At 36.7% G+C, this 19,720-nt stretch overlaps 1 protein-coding gene across 1 annotated transcript in view; it reads right to left on the bottom strand.

The window, feature by feature from the left end:
• Gp210 (nucleoporin 210) overlaps nt 1-19,720 on the bottom strand; it is a 179,545-nt gene that overhangs the window by 52,491 nt on the left and 107,334 nt on the right. The window contains exons 18-19 of the mRNA XM_089085873.1: nt 15,017-15,394; nt 9,507-9,644 (exon numbers count right to left, since the gene is read on the bottom strand). Of these exons, the coding sequence (XP_088941999.1) occupies nt 9,507-9,644; nt 15,017-15,394 (516 nt within the window). The remainder of the gene's footprint in view (nt 1-9,506; nt 9,645-15,016; nt 15,395-19,720) is intronic.

The following is a 19,720-nucleotide window of genomic DNA, read 5'->3' as shown; positions in this document are numbered from 1 at the left end:
AATGGAAGTCAGTTTGAAACTTTAGAAATAGCAATTTCATTTAATCATCACTAAAAAAGATTTATGCATCCTGTATGCAACTTTGGCTTCCTTTATGTAACTTTGGAAGAGGTATTTTTAAAAGTGCCCAAATACCAAATATTTTGCATATTTTCCAATTTTTTCATAAAAATGTTTATAAAACCAAAATAAGGTGAGGTATTCTTGTACAGAACTTAAAAAAATCCATTCACCCCTTCATCTTCTATTTTGATATTGTCCAAAGTTTTTTGATTTACATCTCAGAATAAGGTAAAAAGATAGAGGATATGGCACTAGACCCTTGAAGTCCAAATCGGCACCGGCGGTGCTGATCTCCGTCTGAAGTCCCTTTAGCCAGGAAGTGCAAAGGGGAGATAGGGGCCAGCCATCCTGTGCTTTCGCACACCCTTCATGCTTACCTTCCCCAGGTTTCTCCAGTCCCCAGATTTCTCCATGTCAGAATAGCCCACTTTCGTATATTCTGGCGGTTTTGAGCGGTTTTCAGAACTACTATACCAATATTGTTGGATAAAAAAAGAAGAAGAAAAAAGAATACGGCATCAGACTTTACAGTCTCTACGGCCGGTGCTGATCTCCGTTTCATGGCCCTTCTGTCAGGAAGTGTAATGGGGGGGGGGGGGGGTTTGGAGCCAGCCATCCTGTGCTTTCGCACACCTTTCCTGTCTACCGCCCCCAGATTTCTCCAGGTACCCATTTAGAGCGAGCTCGACTCTTGCTGAGCTTAAGGAGTTACGCCACTGATCTCCGTTCCAAACCAAATAACCAGTGACACCAAAATTAGAACCCCTGTCCGTACGGACAAAGGATTTCAAATCTAGCATGCTAACCATTCTGCTAGGACGGCTCTAAATGATCAGAACACACGAATTTGTAGCATAAAATTTTTTTTCTTGCGACCGGCAGGATTGAACCTTGGTGCTGGCTATTTCCAGACGTTCTGTGGGAGTCATGATGACGATAATGTAGAATCTAACCCTCCACTTTCTGCAGAGGGATAGGGTAGATATGAACCGTATGATATGACATGACGAACAGATTACAACAGAGTATGCTCCTTATTTGTTAAATGACTTCATATTTTCACCTCGGTTTGTATTCAAGGATTTTCACAGGAATAAAAATATCCAATTAGACCCCGGCGCCACGCCGGCGGATCGACCGAACGCCGCCGACGAGCAGCCCGGTCAAACGCCACCCCAGTGTCGCAACGCTGCCGGCGCGCCGCCACCGGCAAAGGCGGCGGCGTTCGGTCGACTTTAAATTAATTTTGCGGCAATTCTTTATTGTGTCAACCGCAAAGTCAGAGCTTTTCCTTCTCGTGTAGTTTAGTATTCGATTTTCCTGATTATTGATCAAGCAGGGCTTGCACTATCCCCGGATTTTCGGGCATAGCCCCAAAAATCTATACGTCCCCCCGAAAAAAAATTATGTTTCCCGAATCTCCAAAACTCACCCAATCATGGTGCCACTCCTAACGATTTGTCACCAGTGACTTTCCCTGCCAAATACAACTCTGCATACCCTAATTCTTCACTACTCTCTGGTTCGTTAATTTTCGTCTCTTTTGTTACTTTGCATAAGAACCAGACAGATGCATTGTCTGGTTTTTATGTTGACAAAAAAAGTATCGTCTTTATGAAATGTGTTTAAATCATTTCGAATCCAATTTCCCACTTGCAATTCCTTACATCATTCGTAGTCAAGAATTTTATTTTCAAGTTGAATAAAATTTTAGAACGCATTCACTACATTCTACATTCAATACAGTTGGATTTTGAGATTGATAGCAGAAAGACCGTTTGTACAGCTGAATTGTAAGTTTGCTGAATTTTTTTTTCTTTTGCTGTTTTTAGATAAGATTTTCTTAATGTTTAATACTCAATTGTTGAACGCCTGATAGATTAAAGAAAATAAAATCTTCTGTCTGAAAATATTTTACCCCCCCCCCACCCCAAAAAAAAAATTCTATTGAGACAAAATTTAGCTATAGACTAAGCTATGTACAAGGTTGGGGAATTAAATATTTAAACGGAAGTATCCCAAAAATACGATTCATAAAAAAATTATTGTATATAGGGGGGGGGGATAGGGGGCTATCATTTTTAAACGATAACACCTCATTTTTTTATTGAAATCAGGGATGCCAAAAAGATATTTATTTTTTTCATTTAAATCGGAGATGGAAGAAAATAATATCAAATTCCCTGGGAAACCATTGGCATATTTTGATAAACTCAGGGCCCCCATTGGGATTTGTTTATTGTCTTAGGTATTTTGTGATTTCTCATAGGCTACTGGTCTAGTTTGGATCCGTATTAATTAGATTCTTTGGATCTTTTTGAATACCACGGAGAATCTATGAATCATTTTTCCAATAATTTGAAGTAAGTTTGAATAATTTTGACATTTTTGTGATTGTCTTTATGCCCCTTTACTCGCGCCCTCAAATTTTTTTCAAGGAACACTAAGCTGTGTAATGTTATTTGGCGTGTTTGTTTGAACCATATAATCAGTCACTTAGTTGATTATTAAGTAAATCATTTTTTTTAATATAAAGCTGAGACGGTATCCTATCAAGGTGGTGTCCAGGAGGGGGGGGTAGGAAAATATTACATTTAAATGATAATATCTCGAATTTTTTATTGAAAGCAGGGATGCCAAAAAGTTATTTTTTTTTTAAATTAAAGTGGAGACGGTATTCAATTAAGATAGTATCCAGAGGGGGGGGGATGATAGGGAGATATTATATTTAAATGATGGTATGTCAAATTTATTTATTTTTTAAAGTAGGGATGCCAAAAAGTTAATTATTTTTTTAGTTTAAAGCAGAGAAGGTACCCTATCAAGGTGGTATTCAGAGGGGAGGGGAGGGGGTTAGGGAATTATTATATTTAAATGATAATATCTTGAATTTTTTTTTTATTGAAAGCAGGGGTACCAAAAAGTTAATTATTTTTTTATAATTGAAAGCAGAGATGGTATCTTATCAAGATGGTATCCAGAGGGGGGGCATAGGGAGTTATTATATTTAAGTGATAGTACCTTGATTTTTTTTTTATTGAAAGCAGGGATGCCAAAGTTTTTTTTTTTAATTTAAGGCAGAGACGGTATCCTATCAAGGTGGTATCCAGAGGGGGGGGGGCTAGGGAATTATTATATTTAAATGATAATATCTTGAATTTTTTTTATTGAAAGCAGGGATGCCAAAATGTTAAAAATTTTTTTTTTTTTTTTAAAGCAGAGACGGATCTTATAGAACATTACATGGCAGCTTTAAAAAAATACAAAAGGGAGTGTGAAGGGAGGTGAGAGACTTTTACAAGAATATGGCAGTTTGGTGCTACCAGTAGATACTAGGTGAAGTATCTTATGAAAGCGTACTGTCAATGAGTAGAGAAAGTTAGCCAAAGCCAACAATTCTTGTGTATTTATGTTTATTCTATTTTGTCTCATTTATAAAACATCTGTATTCTATTCTAGCAGCAAACTACCCTAAAATTTCTTACTCTGGGAGCAAAGTATGTAAATTAAAGTATAGAGTGATCATGCCTTTATTCAGCAATATGGTCAGCAGTTAAGGTATTCCTCTTCTCTGTGCTTACTCTACATAGCTCCTTAGAGAGAAATTGGCTGTGTCTGTTTATTATCTTTTTGCAGCGCCTAACTACTCGAATCATGTCGTTCTTGAAGACCTATGGTGATACTCTGTGCGAAGAGCTAGCTGTGGACACCAAACAACGATTGAAGCTGAAGCAGTCAAATACAGTGTGGAAGTTTTTTGGTACCCTATCAAAAGGATCATTAGCACTTGACACAGAAAATAAGTGCTGCAAGCTCTGTTTTGCAACACTGGACAGAAAAAAAACTCCGCAGTGTGTTTTCTTCAATGAAGAAAAACTCGTCGTCTAGCACTACAAACCTGAGGATACATTTGACTACATATCATGCTGGGAATGATGAGGTCAAGTCTCTATTCTTACAAAGGGTCCAGTCAGAGCAGTCGGTTGCTAGCTTTTTCTCCACTTCAGCAGCTGGAAGAGGAAATATCTCTCTTAGCCACAAGAATAAACATTGCTTTGTCAGAGACGTAGCCCTTTTGTGTGCCAGAGACTGTCTGCCATTTTCGTTCGTCGAAGGACCAGGTTTTGGGGACCTTCCTGATTCTCGAAATGTTGCCAAGGGTGGTATCGATGACGTGTACACTTCATTGCATTGTGTTGTCCTTGAGGATATAAAAAACAACATGGGGAGGCATGGTAATCTAGCGTTTGACATTTGGACAGATCAGTGCCGAAAGTTATCATATCAAGGACATAGACTACTGTTTTTGAGACCTGAGTTTGAGATGAAAGTCTACACTCTTTCAACTAGAAGTTTTGGAACTGAGAGGCATATAGCTGAAAACATCAGGGAAGAATACAGGCAGGTAATAAAGGCATTCAATCTCTCCAGCAAGACCATTGAGGTGGTCCGAGACAAAGGAGCAAATGTGAAGAAAGCTTGCCAACTTGAAAGGGTTTCTTCTAGGGACTGTTTAGGCCATGGTTTACACAACCTTCTGATGGTTGACGGCTTTCCAATTGTACTGGAGATTGATTATTTGATCTCAAGATGCCGTCAGATTACAAGCGCACTGAGATATAGAGGACCAGAACTGGCAAGGGAGTATAAACTCGAGAAAGAAAGATTAGAAGAACAAAACTCTCTGAATGAAATGATAGATGTGGCCACTGAAGTCGATGAGTATCTCAGGGTGGATTCCGAGCTACCAATTTTAAAAAGCACAGACGATATGCGGCTTGTAGCAACAATGGCCCCGTCACTACGAAAGGATATGCCCACCCGCTGGAGTGCGACTAAAGCTCTCCTGGATAGTGTTATTGCCAATAAAGTTGGAATATGCAGAGTTCTGAAAAGAATGGATAAAAGACAGTTGGTCCTAGATGACTCGGAATGGGAGTTGCTAGGTGAACTTGCCACATTTCTAAGCGTTTTCAGAGAGGCCGTAAAGGTTATGGAAGGGGAACTGTACCCTACACTTGGAGTAGCTCTGCTTTGTAGAGCAGAAATTGAAGAACATCTTGTGGGCAAAGTGTCAGATTCAGCAGCGATCAAGATCCTTAAGCAAAATCTCAAAGAGAAGCTAAACTTCAGGTTTCCTATTGACGATTACATGATCGGTGCTGCATTACTTGACTGTGAAAAATTTCAGTTGACAGCTATTACTCAGTACCTGGAAAAAGAAGGTTACACAGATGGGAACCCAAGAGAATTTTTGGTCAAGCTTATCCAGCTTCATGTCAATAAAGAAGATTCTTTAGTTTTCATGCAACAGCAAGCAAACAGCAATGAAAACTGTGAACTGGAGACCTCCAGTTTCTGTATAACTCCGACAGAAGAGCAACCACATGCTGATATGGACATGGAAGCTGCTGAGACGACTACAACTGATTCAAAGGTTAGTTTTGCCAATATTGAAGTAATTTTTTCCCGCTGAAGTTCTTTCTAGATTTACCAACCGCTTTTCTTTTGATTGCTTTCGAAACAAGGCACAACAATCGAAGGGATCCCATGCGGTTCTGAAGAATTTTCTTTTAAGGGAATTTTTTTTTTTTTTTTTTTTTTTTTTTATTATTGCCCTTCATTGCTGGGAACGTAAGCCGATGAAAATAAAATTGGATTTTACATTCCTATTCATGATTAAACCTTGAACCAAAGAATCTACATATCGAGTTTCATAAAAAAAAATCATTGTTCCTTCTCACATTATTGTGGCCAAATTCTGGGTCATCGGTGTATCCGGTATCAAAATGAACGTTATATTCGGGCTCAGCAAACTTGAAAATAATATAAACAACCCTCAGCCAGTGTAAATTGCTTGATTGCCACCTTCCAAAATTCCGGCCCCCTTCCGGCCATAAAACGACTTACCCAAGGAATCTATATACCAAGTTTCATGAAAATATCTTTTGCCGTTCTTGAGTTAGCGTGTCCACAGACGGACATATCGACTTCACAGGTATTTACATGTTTTCACATGGGATCGATTGAAAACCGATCCTTTCCTTTTTCCTGAAAATTGCGCATAAAATGCGGCATCCTCGCCACATGTCTCGTGCGATTTCTCGCGGCATTAATTGTACATAAAATGTCGCAAGAATACTAGTCCGAACTCAATGTCGTGAAAACTGCAGAGCTCATTCCGCAGTTTCTGAAGAACAGTTGAATTCGGACACGCTCTTGCTGATGATGCTTAGGCTCCTAATTTTTATTTTTCAAGTGATGATTTTTTTGACATTTTTCTAGGCTGAAGAAGCGTTGCCAAAGAAAAGAAGGTTGAAGGAGAGGGCAAAGAGGCTGTCGAAAAAAGGAGAAAGGGTTCGAGACGAGGTGGATAATATCAGGAATGAAGTGAAACATTATTTTTCCCTTTTAAAAACGTGGAAAGAAATAGAAGGCGACAGTGAGGGCAACGTTCTTCAGTTGTGGAAACAAAATTGTAATAGAATTCCATACGTTGCCGCACTTGCCAAGAAGATGTTGTCCATTCCTGCGACTAGCGTGACAGCAGAACGATTATTTTCGGTGGCGGACCTGGTATTGGTGCAGAAGAGAAGTAGCCGCAGTCCACACCGAGTGGATAAGTTGATTTTTATTCATGACAATTATAGCCACATCCGGCAGTTAGAATAGACTTCCAAAGTTTGACTGAAGGAATTTTTTTCGACCAGTTGACCCCTAGATTTTTTGTCCCTCCACACCATTTTGAAAAATACATTTTTTTTTACACATACTAATATTTGGACTTTCATTAGTATACCAGCTTACCCGTCACGCGTTGTCACGATCTTAAAAGAAAGGAAATTCAATGAGAATTCTCCCAAGAGAAATTTCTAAACGTTCACTGTGTTAGTTAAAAGGTTTTAACGTCATAATGGTTTCATTTTAGTTTAATAATAATTGAGAAACATATTCGAATCATACAAGAATACGTTGAATTGCTATGCATGCTCTTCGAAAAGCTGTTCAATTTTCTGATATTGTCCATTATATAAATTCATTTAAGTTCGACCAAGCTAATTGGGTGAGACTGGCACATTGATTGGAAATTAGCTTCCATTTTCCTTTCAGTACTGAGGTGGGTCATCCACATTTCGTCATTGGGAACTGATGCTTGTTAATTTTTAAGGTCAAATTTTAAGTTATCCTATTCAAAATAATTATAAATGATTATGGAAAAAATTGGTAGGACAGGTTGATGTGTTTTTGTGTTTTATATATATTCTGCTTGCAATTGTATGTTCTTTTGTGTATTGTAAATAGTTTAATGTTTTATATATGGTATATTTCGACAGTTGGATAATGTTTTGAAATATGAATCAAAACATGTAAATTAAAGACGGAAGAAGCCAAGCAAAAATACTCCGTACAACATCTTTGTCCAACCCCTATGATAATTTAAAAATTAACAAGATTTTCGTGAGTTATACTTGATGTATTTTTTTTAACTGTTATTAAAAACCCGTTTTTAATGCAAGGAAGGCTTTTTAATACTCTAAAAGAGCAAAAAAAAAAACAATCAGTATCAAAGTTGCCCGTTTCAACTGTTTTTAAAGGTGATAAAACAGATACTGGCGAATGGTATTATTAAAGATTTATTCTTATAACTTCAAATTTATATTCAAAGTATTTACCCAGATAACTGACGAATTTTGTGATACGATATTTGAAGTTTTGTATACAGAAATGCTCGATGAAAAAAAGACTACTAATTTTGATAATTATTTATGTTAAGAATACATAGCTAATATATACTTCAACTATTATGCAAGGGTTCTGAAACGCCACAGCCAATTTGTTTCTACCAGATTTCTACTTCTCTTGATGAATAACAAAAAAGATCAGTTTCCAGCCAGCGACTTGTGAAGTTTTGAACTCATGAATAGGCTCGAATCTGTTGTAAATTTAAGCTGTGATTTGAGAAAGGCTGATGAAAACATTAATGTTTGCGGTCAATATTGATCGCGCCGCCGACATCTTACCGGCGGCGCGGCGCGCTGTTTTTGGCCCCGCCACCGTCGGTCTTCCCTCATCGGCACGGCGCCGGGGTCTATATCCAATAGACAAATCAATATCTAATAGTAAATCAATAGATGGCTTCCAATTTCCAAAAATTGTGAGTATTAATGTATATCTGAGTTAGCTGATTACATGTTTAAGGGTAATACTGCAACACAGACACATAAAACAGAGACAATATTATTAATCAAAGTCCATCTTGTGTCACAATAGAACACAAAGTGTGGCCTGCATTTTCCACAATGGCTATCGACTTCTACCACATTCTGTATCAAGGATCGATACAAATTAATACACCTACTCATTAATTCTTACATAGAAACTGTTGTGAAAAATGGAAACAACTGTGGAAAATGCAGGCCGCATACTGTGTTGTGTTTATTATAGACTTTATTAATACTTCCTCTTAATTACTACTCGAAATCTAATCATCCTTCCTAAATTTCAGTAATAATGATTGCTCGGAAATCCATTTTGTAATTGAAACTCATTGCCATTGGATTTGATTAGTATTGTGGGCTCAGTGGCGGTTCTGGCCTCTCTTGCGCCCAGGGCAAAATCTTGGTTAGCACCCCCCCCCCCTTCCCACTTCTGTCTCCCACAAAATTTGAGGACCAAATTTTAACAAGATTTTCGTTTATTAAAATTACTTTTAATTTATCAATTAATCAATAGTTTATTTTTATTAATTTTTCAATTTATTATTTAATTATATTTTTATTTATCTTTAATTAATTAATTAATTATTTTTTTTTAGTTATTTTCATTTATTAGCTGCACCCTCTGCTTTATTTTAATAAAAATAAAATTTCAAAAATTACAAAATGATTATAACCGTTGGTTTGAAATTTTACGCCCCTAAAATTTCTGTGCCTGGGGCAAGTGCCCTTTCTGCCCTCCCTAAAAACACCTCTGTGTGGGCTGAACTCTTAGAAACCTACACAGATGTAATCCAAACACCATTCTTGACATACTAACACATTGGATTTTACCAGTCCAGGTCTGTTTTGAAATTAGTTTGCATTTTAGTTTTATTGGTCGCATGTTGCTCTGAGTCTTTTTTCTTTTATATATTTTTGTTTTGCTGAGGACGGCACTTGGACATAGGGCCGAAATATTCATTCAAATTACAATTCCACTGTCTTACGAAAAGAATTCCCTACTGTTCTTCTTGTTTTTGTTGTTTGTTATGGAAAGACAGTGTGGTCTTCGTCGTTATTTTAAGTTTCAAACCAACAGGAAAAATAATTTTTTGAAATTTTGGTGGGAATCGGGGTGAAAGGGGTGAGTTTACGTCCCTCGTATCCCAAACACAAAATTAGGGTTCAAAGAGCCTCTATTTCAATTAAAGGCACTGATTCAAACACAATGTACAAGCAACTTACCTCTATTTGGATTTCATTTTCGTAAACTGTAGAGGTGCCGCCTAAACTGACTTTTACACGTAGACGAAGTACGCCTGCCTTTTCAGCTGCGACAACCACACTAAAATCCCTCTCAGAAGGGTGTTCACTCATACCAGCCTGGAATACAACTATATATAACATAGATCGATACAACAAAATTATCTTTTTTCTGAAATACTTTATATTCTCTTTTCAATTCACGCAGATATGATTCGAAAGTTACTGATAATATGGAGTTTTAGCATCAGAATTACTATTACTGTATTTTTGATGCGTAAAAAACCTTATTTGTACAAAGAACAAGTGGTTAATAAGTATAGATATACTACCTAAATAAATATAAGACAATGTACAAAAACATTGAAATAAGTGAACCGGTAAATGCCACCATCCATTTAGAAACCATGATAGGATCCTACCTGATGGTTATAGCGCGGTTATAAAGAGAAAACCCTATAAGTCGTAATTTGTCTTAGTAAAGCAAAACAGAACCTGATACGGAATTTTTGATGCACTGTTTTTTTAATGATAGATTTTAAAAAATCGTATCTTATGGCTATTCATCTAGGGGCAAATAAAGGTAAGGCAAAACTATATTTCAATTATGAGTATTAGTTTATTACTTGAGCCATTTTTTTCAATGGTTGTTTGAGCTGTGTGAAAGAGTATAATGGAATTTTAGATATTTTTTATTTTAGTACGGTGACTTCAGTAGCAGCTCACTGAAGAAATAGACATGTACTTATTTACATTAATAGTTTCGCTTGCATAGTCAGTTCATGCTGACAATCAGTCTCAAAATTTTTCTTTTTTCCTGGCAAGCCCCTAGGACAACTTATTTTTGCAAGTTCATGAATAGGCGAGAAGATTTTGCTGAAAGAAGTTGTTTTTCATGCATATATTTTGTTTAGTTATCTTTTACTAATAAATGAACTTAACTTAAAAGCCTAAAGCGGGTCGTCCCCCTAATGGAGTTAGAAGGGGCCAGAAGCAAGGAGTTGAATGAAGATGGAACTTCATGAGAGGGAGGAAAGAGTGACACTTCAAACACGTTCGGGGAGTTGAAGAGGAGGGTATGCCGCGGTGTTAGCATAAGGCGGTTTGGTGCTTCAATGAGTTATTGGTAGTTCCACTTTTCAGTGACCGTCTTGCACATGTCTTATGTATTGTAATTAACTAAATTAAAAAAAAAGTTTTTTTTAACTGAAAGTAAGGAGCGACATTAAAACTTAAACCGAACAGAAATTATTCCGTATATGAAAGGGGCTTTCCCCTCCTCAACGCCGCGCTCTTTACTCTAAAGTTTAACTCTGTCTCACAAGTTTATTTTTTAAAACAATAAAAACTTTAGCGTAAAGAGCGGGGTATTAAGGAGGGGAAAGTCCCTTTCATATACGGAATAATTTCTGTTCGTTTTAAGTTTTAATGTCGCTCCTTACTTTCAATTAAAAAAACTTGTTTTTTTTTTAGTTAATTTCTGAACGTTTTTGAATTAATACAGCTTTGATTTTGGCTCACCGTACATGAATAATTAAAACGAAATTCGCATACTAATTTTCCTTTTTTTGGCTAATTGGCTTTCTCGAAATTTTGTTCTGACGTAACGAATTAACTTACGTAACGAATTTCTATATTCGTATGTTTTTATTACGTATATTAGAGAGTTTGCTCCCTAGTCAATACCTCGCTCTTTACGCTAAAGTTCAAATTTTGTCCGAATAACAAATCCCTGAATCACAGAGGCCGGTTAATTAGAATAGATGGTTCTTTTGAAAGTACTAAAAAAACTGTAGCGTAAAGAGCGAGGTATTGACTAGAGGGTGACCCCCCTCATATACGTAATAATTTCTTTTCGTTTTAAGTTTTAATGTTACTTCTTACTTTCAATTTAAAAAAACTTGTTTTTTTTTATTTAATTTCTGATCGTTTTTCAAATAATGCTGGGAAATCTGGCGCCCCGTTCATAGAAATGTCCCTTCCCCCAAGGAGATATCCTCCTTGGAAAGATCCTCCCACGTAACCCCTACTCTAACCCCGACCCCCCACTAGAAAAAAAATCCTCCTGAAAACGCCTGTATACTTGCCAATAACCTACACTATATGTAAACAATGGGCAAAGTTTATAACTTGCAGCGTTTCCCCCAGGAACAGTGGGAGACTGAGTCTTCTTCAAAGATATTTTTATTAGATTGTCGACTTTGCTGCAGAGTGGCTATCTCAAAATTTTAATTGGTTGACTTCGGGAAAAAAAGAGCATGGGAGGGGGTCTAGCTGCCCTCCAATTTTTTTTGTTATTTAAAAAGGGCACTAGAACTTTTAATTTCCGTTCGAACGAGCCCTCTCACGATATTCTAGGACCACTGGATCAATACGATCACCCCTGGGAAAAAAAAAAAAAAAACAAAAAAAAAACAAATAAACACGCATCCGTGATCTTTTTCCTGGCAAAAAATGAAAAATTCCACATTTTTGTAGATAGGAGCTTGATACCTCTACAGTAGGGTTCTCTGATACGCTGAATATGATGGTGTGATTTTCATTAAGATTCTATAATTTTTAGGGGGTCTTCTCCCCTTTTTTCAAAAATAAACCATATTTTCTCAGGCACGTAACTATTTATGGGTAAGATTAAACTTGATGAAACTTACATATTTGGAATCACAATGAAAATTTAATACTTTTGATGTATCTATTGGTATCAAAATTCTGTTTTTTAGACTTTCGGTTACCATTGAGCCGGGTCACTCCTTACTTACAGTTCGTTACCACGAACAGTTTGATAGGTCTTGTAACATACCGCCTTGAATCTCCATAGCCGATATGCATTTTTAGGATGCTGTCTAGATTGCATAATCTGAAATATGTCTAATGGTAGACACATTCGTTCTCAACTTAGATATGCTTCTCTCGCTTGGCCCACTGGCCTTTCAAGTGAGGAGTCGGATAAAATGTAATACATCCCAAAAAACCCTGCAAATAGTTTTAAAGAGCGTGTAGTCCCATACCCCTCCCCCCAAACGAAAAAAGAAACAAATTAGAAACCCTCAGTAAAGAAGAGTCGAGCTATGTCTTCGCTTCGCTTCGCAAAAAAAAAAAAAAAAAAAAAAAAAAAAAAAAAAAAAAATCAACTCTCAAACAAAAATTTTGTTCCCTAAAAGATAGTAGTTTTTCATAATACCTTATACTACCACAAAAATACTGTACTCAACTCTCAGACCAAAGTTGTTCTCCCCAAAAGGCACTACCGCATCATAATGATCCGCCTAGTAAGGTTCTCAGCCTTTACCCATCTTATCTCCGCCTTACTGAAGGTATAAAAACAATGGAAATAATTTACAATGCCTTTGCATTTTATTTTCTTCCCGCTATCCTCGTTTATTTTATTTTCGCTCTATACTGTTTTTAATATAATTGTTTCTATGTGTCTGTTTTATCTAATTTTTGGATACCTTTTGCATACAGAATCTCATAATAACAAACAGTTCTGAATGTATCTGTCTCGAGCCCGTCGAGGTGAGGTGCACCCATTTTGGCATGAAAATTTCTAATCAAAAAGAATGGAAGAAAGGGCGGTAAACCCTTAAAATAAAGTTACACATAAACTATGAAGTGCTTAGAGCTTTACGTTCGTAAAATTAAGGTTAGTAACGGGGAAAAGTTTTATAGGTTCATATTATAACTAAAGACTGGAAAACATAACATAACTTTAAATAATGGACAATTCCAGACTAGAAATCTCCAAAGAATTTTTAAAAGCAAGATTATACTCAAAACTGAGCAGTTCTATTTATTGCAATATATATGTTCTGATCAATTTATCCTAAGAATAGTAGAAGGAGACGAAAAATTAGTAACTAACTGTTAATTACAAATCAAATAAATATCAAAAATCCTTATAATTTAGTTATTCTTTTGTTTTGTTTTATGGACAAGTCCCCCGAAGCAATTGCAAAGCAGTGCGGTCGAAGAAATTATTTAGAAAATGTACATTTACTGAGAAGATCTACATGGAAGGGGCTTTCTAATTCTGTTAATGTTGTTGACTCTAATTTTCCCACTATTGGACTTTCTCTGAATGCTGACAAGATTGAGTTCCTCTCTTTTATTGTTAAGGCTTCTTATAGATCACCACTTAGTTGTCAAAATTTTTCCATACCTTTTGTTGAATTTGCTGAAAGGTTGGGAATCTCGATCACAAGTAATTTACGGTCCTTTCGTTCGTGTACAGTTTCTGGCACTGAATTTAAGCTCCAGATCGGATATTCAAAAATTGTTGCTAACAAGAGTAAATATATAGCCATAAAGCACTATTGATACTGTACTCGACCTACTGCGACCACTCCGTCTTATCTTTATCTTTAAAAAGATATCCGAGCTCTCCGCTCAGCGTATTTTTGTTATTTGAGATTTTTACTTTATCTGCCACCATGGTATAAGAACAGAACAATTCTGCAGAATTTTAATGCTCCAGATATAACGGCAAAAGTGGCCCTGTTACATAAAGAGTTGGCCGAGGCTGCTATTTCAGCCTTTTCATGGTCTTATCCCATGTTTTTTTCCTAGTGGATTTTTCATTGTTTTATTTGGGTCTCTTTATTTTTGCAATTCTTTACTCCATGTTTGCCTTGTTCTTTATAGTGTGTTAAAAATAAATTACAGCATTATTATTGTTTATGCCTCGGCACATTTATTGTAATCTATTGTAAGTTCATGCACAATTTCTACCCAATTTCTTTCTGCTGTCAAAGTTTTTTTTTTCAGCTCGTCTTTCAACATAAACATTGTGGACAATTCCCAAGCAAACAACAGACTGGCCGTTTTAGAAAGCTTGAGGAGAGGAGGGGAACTTAGACAGTTGGATAAAATTCAGGTTTCAGTCGATGATTCGCTTCGACCAAACGAAAAGCAGGTCATCCTTGAATGGGGTGGGAGGATGTAATAAGGAATGATTTAAGGGAAATGGGAACTTCGTAGGAGGGTGTAAAGAGGGAGGCTTTGAACAGATTGGGATGGAGGAAGAGCGTGCGGAGCTGTGTTGACGTCAGGCAGTTTGGAGCTTTGGCGAGCTGTTACTAGTAGTAGTAGTTTTTCTGAAGTGTCTCGGACAAGTTAAAATTAAATTTTCTAGCGTGCATTTAATTCTAGTGGGCAATGAGCCGCCCTAGCCGAGTGGATGCTACACTGAGCTTACTATCCCATGTCCTTTGGGAAGACGATTCAAGTCTAAGTGTAGCCAGTCTTGAGTCCTAGTGGGGGGGTGGGGTCAGTGGTGTGACTTGGCAAGCTTAGCCACCTAGGATGTGGGGGGTAAAGGGCCGTTGATGCCTCATCCCAGATTTAGTTGGGTCAGCCCTACCGCAAATTACGATTCTAGTAATTAATATACAAAAAAAACAACACCATCTAACGTATTTTACTAATAGGTCCAGACAGCTGTTTTGATTAAATGATTCTGAAAATGAAAACAGAAAACCAACCAAGAAATTTACCTCATAAAAGCAATTCTTCACAACGGCATAGCCAGTACCACCTACAGACCACTTGAAAGACAAATGGTTATGAACCGACCCAAACGCAAAGGGGGTATACTTCCCATCATGCCCCCATGCTGTCAATGGGAGTTCCCCACCTTCAATGATCCTATAAGACGGCGTTCGGATTTCCACTCCGTTAAACGGTATGACATATAGATCGATAGTATCTTCACTATAGACGTAACCTTGTGGACCAAGAGATTTGGCGGTGATTCGTGTATGACCAAGACTGGATGCTGATATTAGACCAGTTTGACTCACAGACGAAATAGTTTGGTCTTCAACTATGTAGACAAGGTTTGGGTCTGGTGTAGGGCCGTCAACCGCTTTTAACTAAAATAAAGAAACAATAATATAACCGGTGATAATAAAAATTATTCATGTTGCGAATAAACGACTTGTTCTATAAAAAACTCTACAGGAAATATTTCCTTATCTAGCTTTTCTTGTAGTCAGATTCTATTTCATTACGACACCAGGTCAGAACACATGTATATTTGATCAATATACATGCTTGTTAGAGGTAAGACAAGAAACATAGAAAACGAAATATAGAGTCTGCCTAAGGTGTGAAGCTAATATTTTTAAACATTTAATGTATATGAGAAACCAATAGTGTCACTTAAAGTACCTTTACTTCCAAAACTACTTTTAGAAAAATGCTAACTATTTGTATATTACCTTAGTAAAACTCAAGCGAGTACTTATTGTACTTGATATGTTGGAACAATTTATGGAGTATACAAAATCGTCCAAGTACTTTATAAGTAAATTAGCTTTCTGTGACAAAAATGGAAAAAGTCAGTTTTTAAATAAAAGATTTTTCTTCTGTTGTCATTTCTACCTTCAGGGGGCAGACGTTAGCAAAAATGATATTTAATATTGAAACTCGACCTAAGTTCCGTCCGTCTTTTAACAGCTGTAGATTTAGTCGGCCCCTGCTAGGGACAGAGAGGAGTGGCTTAGCGCTGCCCTGAATCCAGCCAAGAAACCCCTTTTGTACAAATATTAATGTTTAGTACTTGAAATTTACCAAAAAAACAAAAAACAAAAAACAGTTCACCTAACTAATAAACAGTTAATCCTAATTTTCTTCAAGTATTTTTGTTAAGCTTAGACTTAAATATTTATTTTTATATTTCAAACATATTTTTCAGAAACTTATGAAATCTTTCATAAAATATTTTAACCTAATAATTTCCAAGCTAAACACAGCCAACCAGAACAATCTGCCGCAAAGATCAATTCTCATGAATTTTCAGAGAAAAACCCACAAATGGGAAAAAAAAACAGCTCCAAAATGATATCTAAAACCGACAATTTTTTTGGCCCATTTAATTTTTCTTAAACTATCAAAATGGCAAAATTGCTTTACGCAAATAAAGTGAAAATACCTACTACTAAAAATAATGTTACAAACTCAACTTCAAAACTTTGTCGTCTTAGAATATAATATATATTCTAATATCACATACAACATTATATATCTATTCGCACTAATAGCTTTAAGCTAACATGAGCATGTCAATATATTTGACATATTTTAATTTTGTTTTAATTGTGCATCTATAGCATTACAGATAATACGTTATGGAGTAGGATTGTAGTGTTGGCAAGACCTATGACCATGAAGAAGTTTAAGGACTCTTAGATGGCTAATAAAAATAGTACGAATCAAAATATCTTATACATCCTAATTCTTGACTTCTCTTGAGTTAAAATAAATTAAAAAAAAAGTTTTTTCAACTGAAAATAAGGAGCAACATTAAAACTTAAAACGAACAGAAATTATTACGTATGTGAGGGGGTTGCTCTTCCTCAACACATTGGTTTTTGCGGTTAAGTTTTTCAGTACTTAAAAAAAAAGCTTCTTGGTGTTCTAATTAACCAAACCTTGTGTTTCAGGAGTCGTTCTTAAGGAATTGAGACAAAATTAGAAATTGAACGTAAAGAGCGAGGTGTTGGCACCACCTACATGGCACCAGGAAATCTGGCACCACCTACATGGAAAAATCCCTCCTTCCCAAGGATAAATTCTCTAGACAATTCAATTCTGGTGAAAATTTACCCTGGAAAATTACCCTTAATATTTCCACGCGTAAAATTGGGTCGGCAAAGAGAAAGCAAGACATAAGAAGAATTTCGTATAGAAATTATGGCAAATTCCCCCAGTGTAAAATTTCCACTGAAAAATTCACCCCCTGGAAGATTCACTCCCAATGAAAAAATTCTACAAGTGGAACCCCCTCCCCTCCTCGAAAAATATATGCATACTTCCCATTAGCAAATACTATACGTAAACAATGGGCAAATTTTACAACTTAAAGACCTTACCCCAGGGGCTTTGGGGGGGGTCATGATATCTTCAAAGGCATAATTATTCGGCCTTTCAACTAAGCTGAACTAAATGTCTATCTCAAAATTTTGATCGGACGATTTTGAGAAAAAAGGGGCGTGGGAGGGGGCCTAATTACCCTATAGTCTTTTTTGTCACTTAGAAAGGGCATTATAACTTTTAATTTTCGTTCGAATAAGCCCTCTCCCAATGTTCTAGGACCACTGGGCCGATACGGTTAACCCTGGGGAAAAAACAAAACAAAACAAACGAATAAAGCCGCATCCGTGACCTTTTACCAAAAAATCCAAAATTCCACATTTTGGCAGATAGGAGTTCGAAATCTCTACAGTACATCTGCAGTGAAAAGGACCAATACAAAAGTAATATCAAGTCTAATAAGAGTGAATTAAATCGTAATAAATAAAGCAAAAAAAAAAAAAAAAAAAAGAATTAAAAGACCAGTCACCAAAGAGTATAGAAAAACCTTGTCTCGGCATGTCCCCAGCACGTCTTTGAGAGAAAAATAACTCCATCAAAGAGACCACGGCAGAAATTAATTTAGAATGCTGTAACCGTGGTGACTTAACTGAAATTGTAAATAAGTTTGCTAATTTTTTCTCGAATATTGGCTCCGAGGTGCAGTCCCGTGTTAGCAATAAATATAATGAAATGAATTGCAATACTATTAATGACGTCCGTGGTGAAACATTAAATATAGAATTTCAGGCGTGCACGAGTGAAGAAGTGCGTAAAGTTGTGCAGTCACTTAATTCTAATTCTGTCGGTGTCAATGGTTTGTCCCTTCGAGATCTTAAAGTGATTTAAGGATATATTCTTCCCTGTCTAGTTTTTATCGTTAATCTTTCCCTAGAAAAGGGAAGTTTTCCAGTGCAGTTTAAGGTGGCGAAGGTCATTCCATTTCATAAAGGTGGTCGCAAGGTAAATATAGAAAACTGAAGACCCATATCAATTCTATCTATCTTTTCAAAGATGCTCGCAAAAGTGATACATAAACGGCTCTATAATTTCCTTCAGATGAATAGGCTTTTGAGTCAGACACGGTTTAGGTTTCGTAAGGGTCATTCCATGACGCACGCCTTACAGCACCTGGTTCAAGGTGTTAACTACGCATTAAACTTATACAACGTACCTATATCTATTTTCATTGACATTAGAAAAGCGTTTGACACGGTTCACTACCAAGCGTTGCTTCATCGAATGAGAAGTCTTGGAATAAACGGAGTTTGTCTAAGATGGTCTGAGAGCTATCTTTACGGTAGGTCCCTTAAAGTCGTTTTAAATGATGTAGTCTCATCATATTTTCATGTGAAGTGTGGTGTACCTCAGGGCTTTGTGATGTGCCCTTTACTTTATCTAGTTTACGTGGACATGATGCGCTTTAATCTACAGGATGTATGTATTACTTTTTTTGCGGATGACATTGTAATAACAGTCTTTGCAAAATAAGTCAATGATTTAATAGCAAAAGCTATTTATGCTCTCAAAAGACTGGAGATGTTTACGAGCTTAAGTTTGCAGTGCGTAAATATAAAGAAGAAGTTTTTGCTGACATTCTGTAGGTGAGTGGTTCTGTTGATGTAAGAAGTAAAGTCCTATTGTATGAAAAGCCTCTTGTACAAGTTAAATCACTACGGTACCTTGGCTTCTATATTGATTCTAATCTTTGGTGGAAGCATCACAGCCACATTATTTCCGCCAAAATTGCACGTGGAGTTGGCATTCTCAGGAGACTGAAGCATATTCTGCCGGAACGTACTTTTCGCACAATATACTTTAATAATCTACCTGTATATATCATACGGATGTTTAGTTTGGAGCAGCAATTTTTATGTTAATTACAAGCGTGTGCAGATTCTACAAAATGAAGCAGCAAGAATAATTGGGAAGTATGTAAAAAATGTGAAAGACCCCACCGCATGCTTTAAGTCTCTAAGGCTACTCAGTGTTGGACAGATAAGGGGCTATCAAGCGGCGATGTTTGTGTTTAATTATGTGCATAATCTAGTCCTGGAAACTGTTAATGAGTTTTACCGTTTCAGATGTTCTGTTTGTGAGCAGGATACAAGAAGATGTGATAACTTGGTTGTGGATATTGAAAATAGTGTAAGATCTGGTTTCACTTTGAAGTATCTTGGCCCCCTTCTGAATGGAATCCACTTCCTGTGAGTTTTAGGGCGGCTGAGCCCCTCCCACAGTTTAAAAAAAGATTAAAAGTATTTATTGGGTAATTAGTTGTTTTTCTTGTTTTTTTGGGGGGGGGGGATTTGAGTGGTTATAGGAAGGGAGGGAGGAGCGGGTTG

This window comes from Artemia sp. Qi Xiang Cuo, chromosome 3 (assembly GCF_049724085.1).
Source record: "Artemia sp. Qi Xiang Cuo chromosome 3, ASM4972408v1, whole genome shotgun sequence".
Taxonomy (NCBI): domain Eukaryota; kingdom Metazoa; phylum Arthropoda; class Branchiopoda; order Anostraca; family Artemiidae; genus Artemia; species Artemia sp. Qi Xiang Cuo.
The sequence above is the reverse complement of the archived record's forward strand: the minus strand, read 5'-3'. Positions and strand labels throughout refer to the sequence as shown.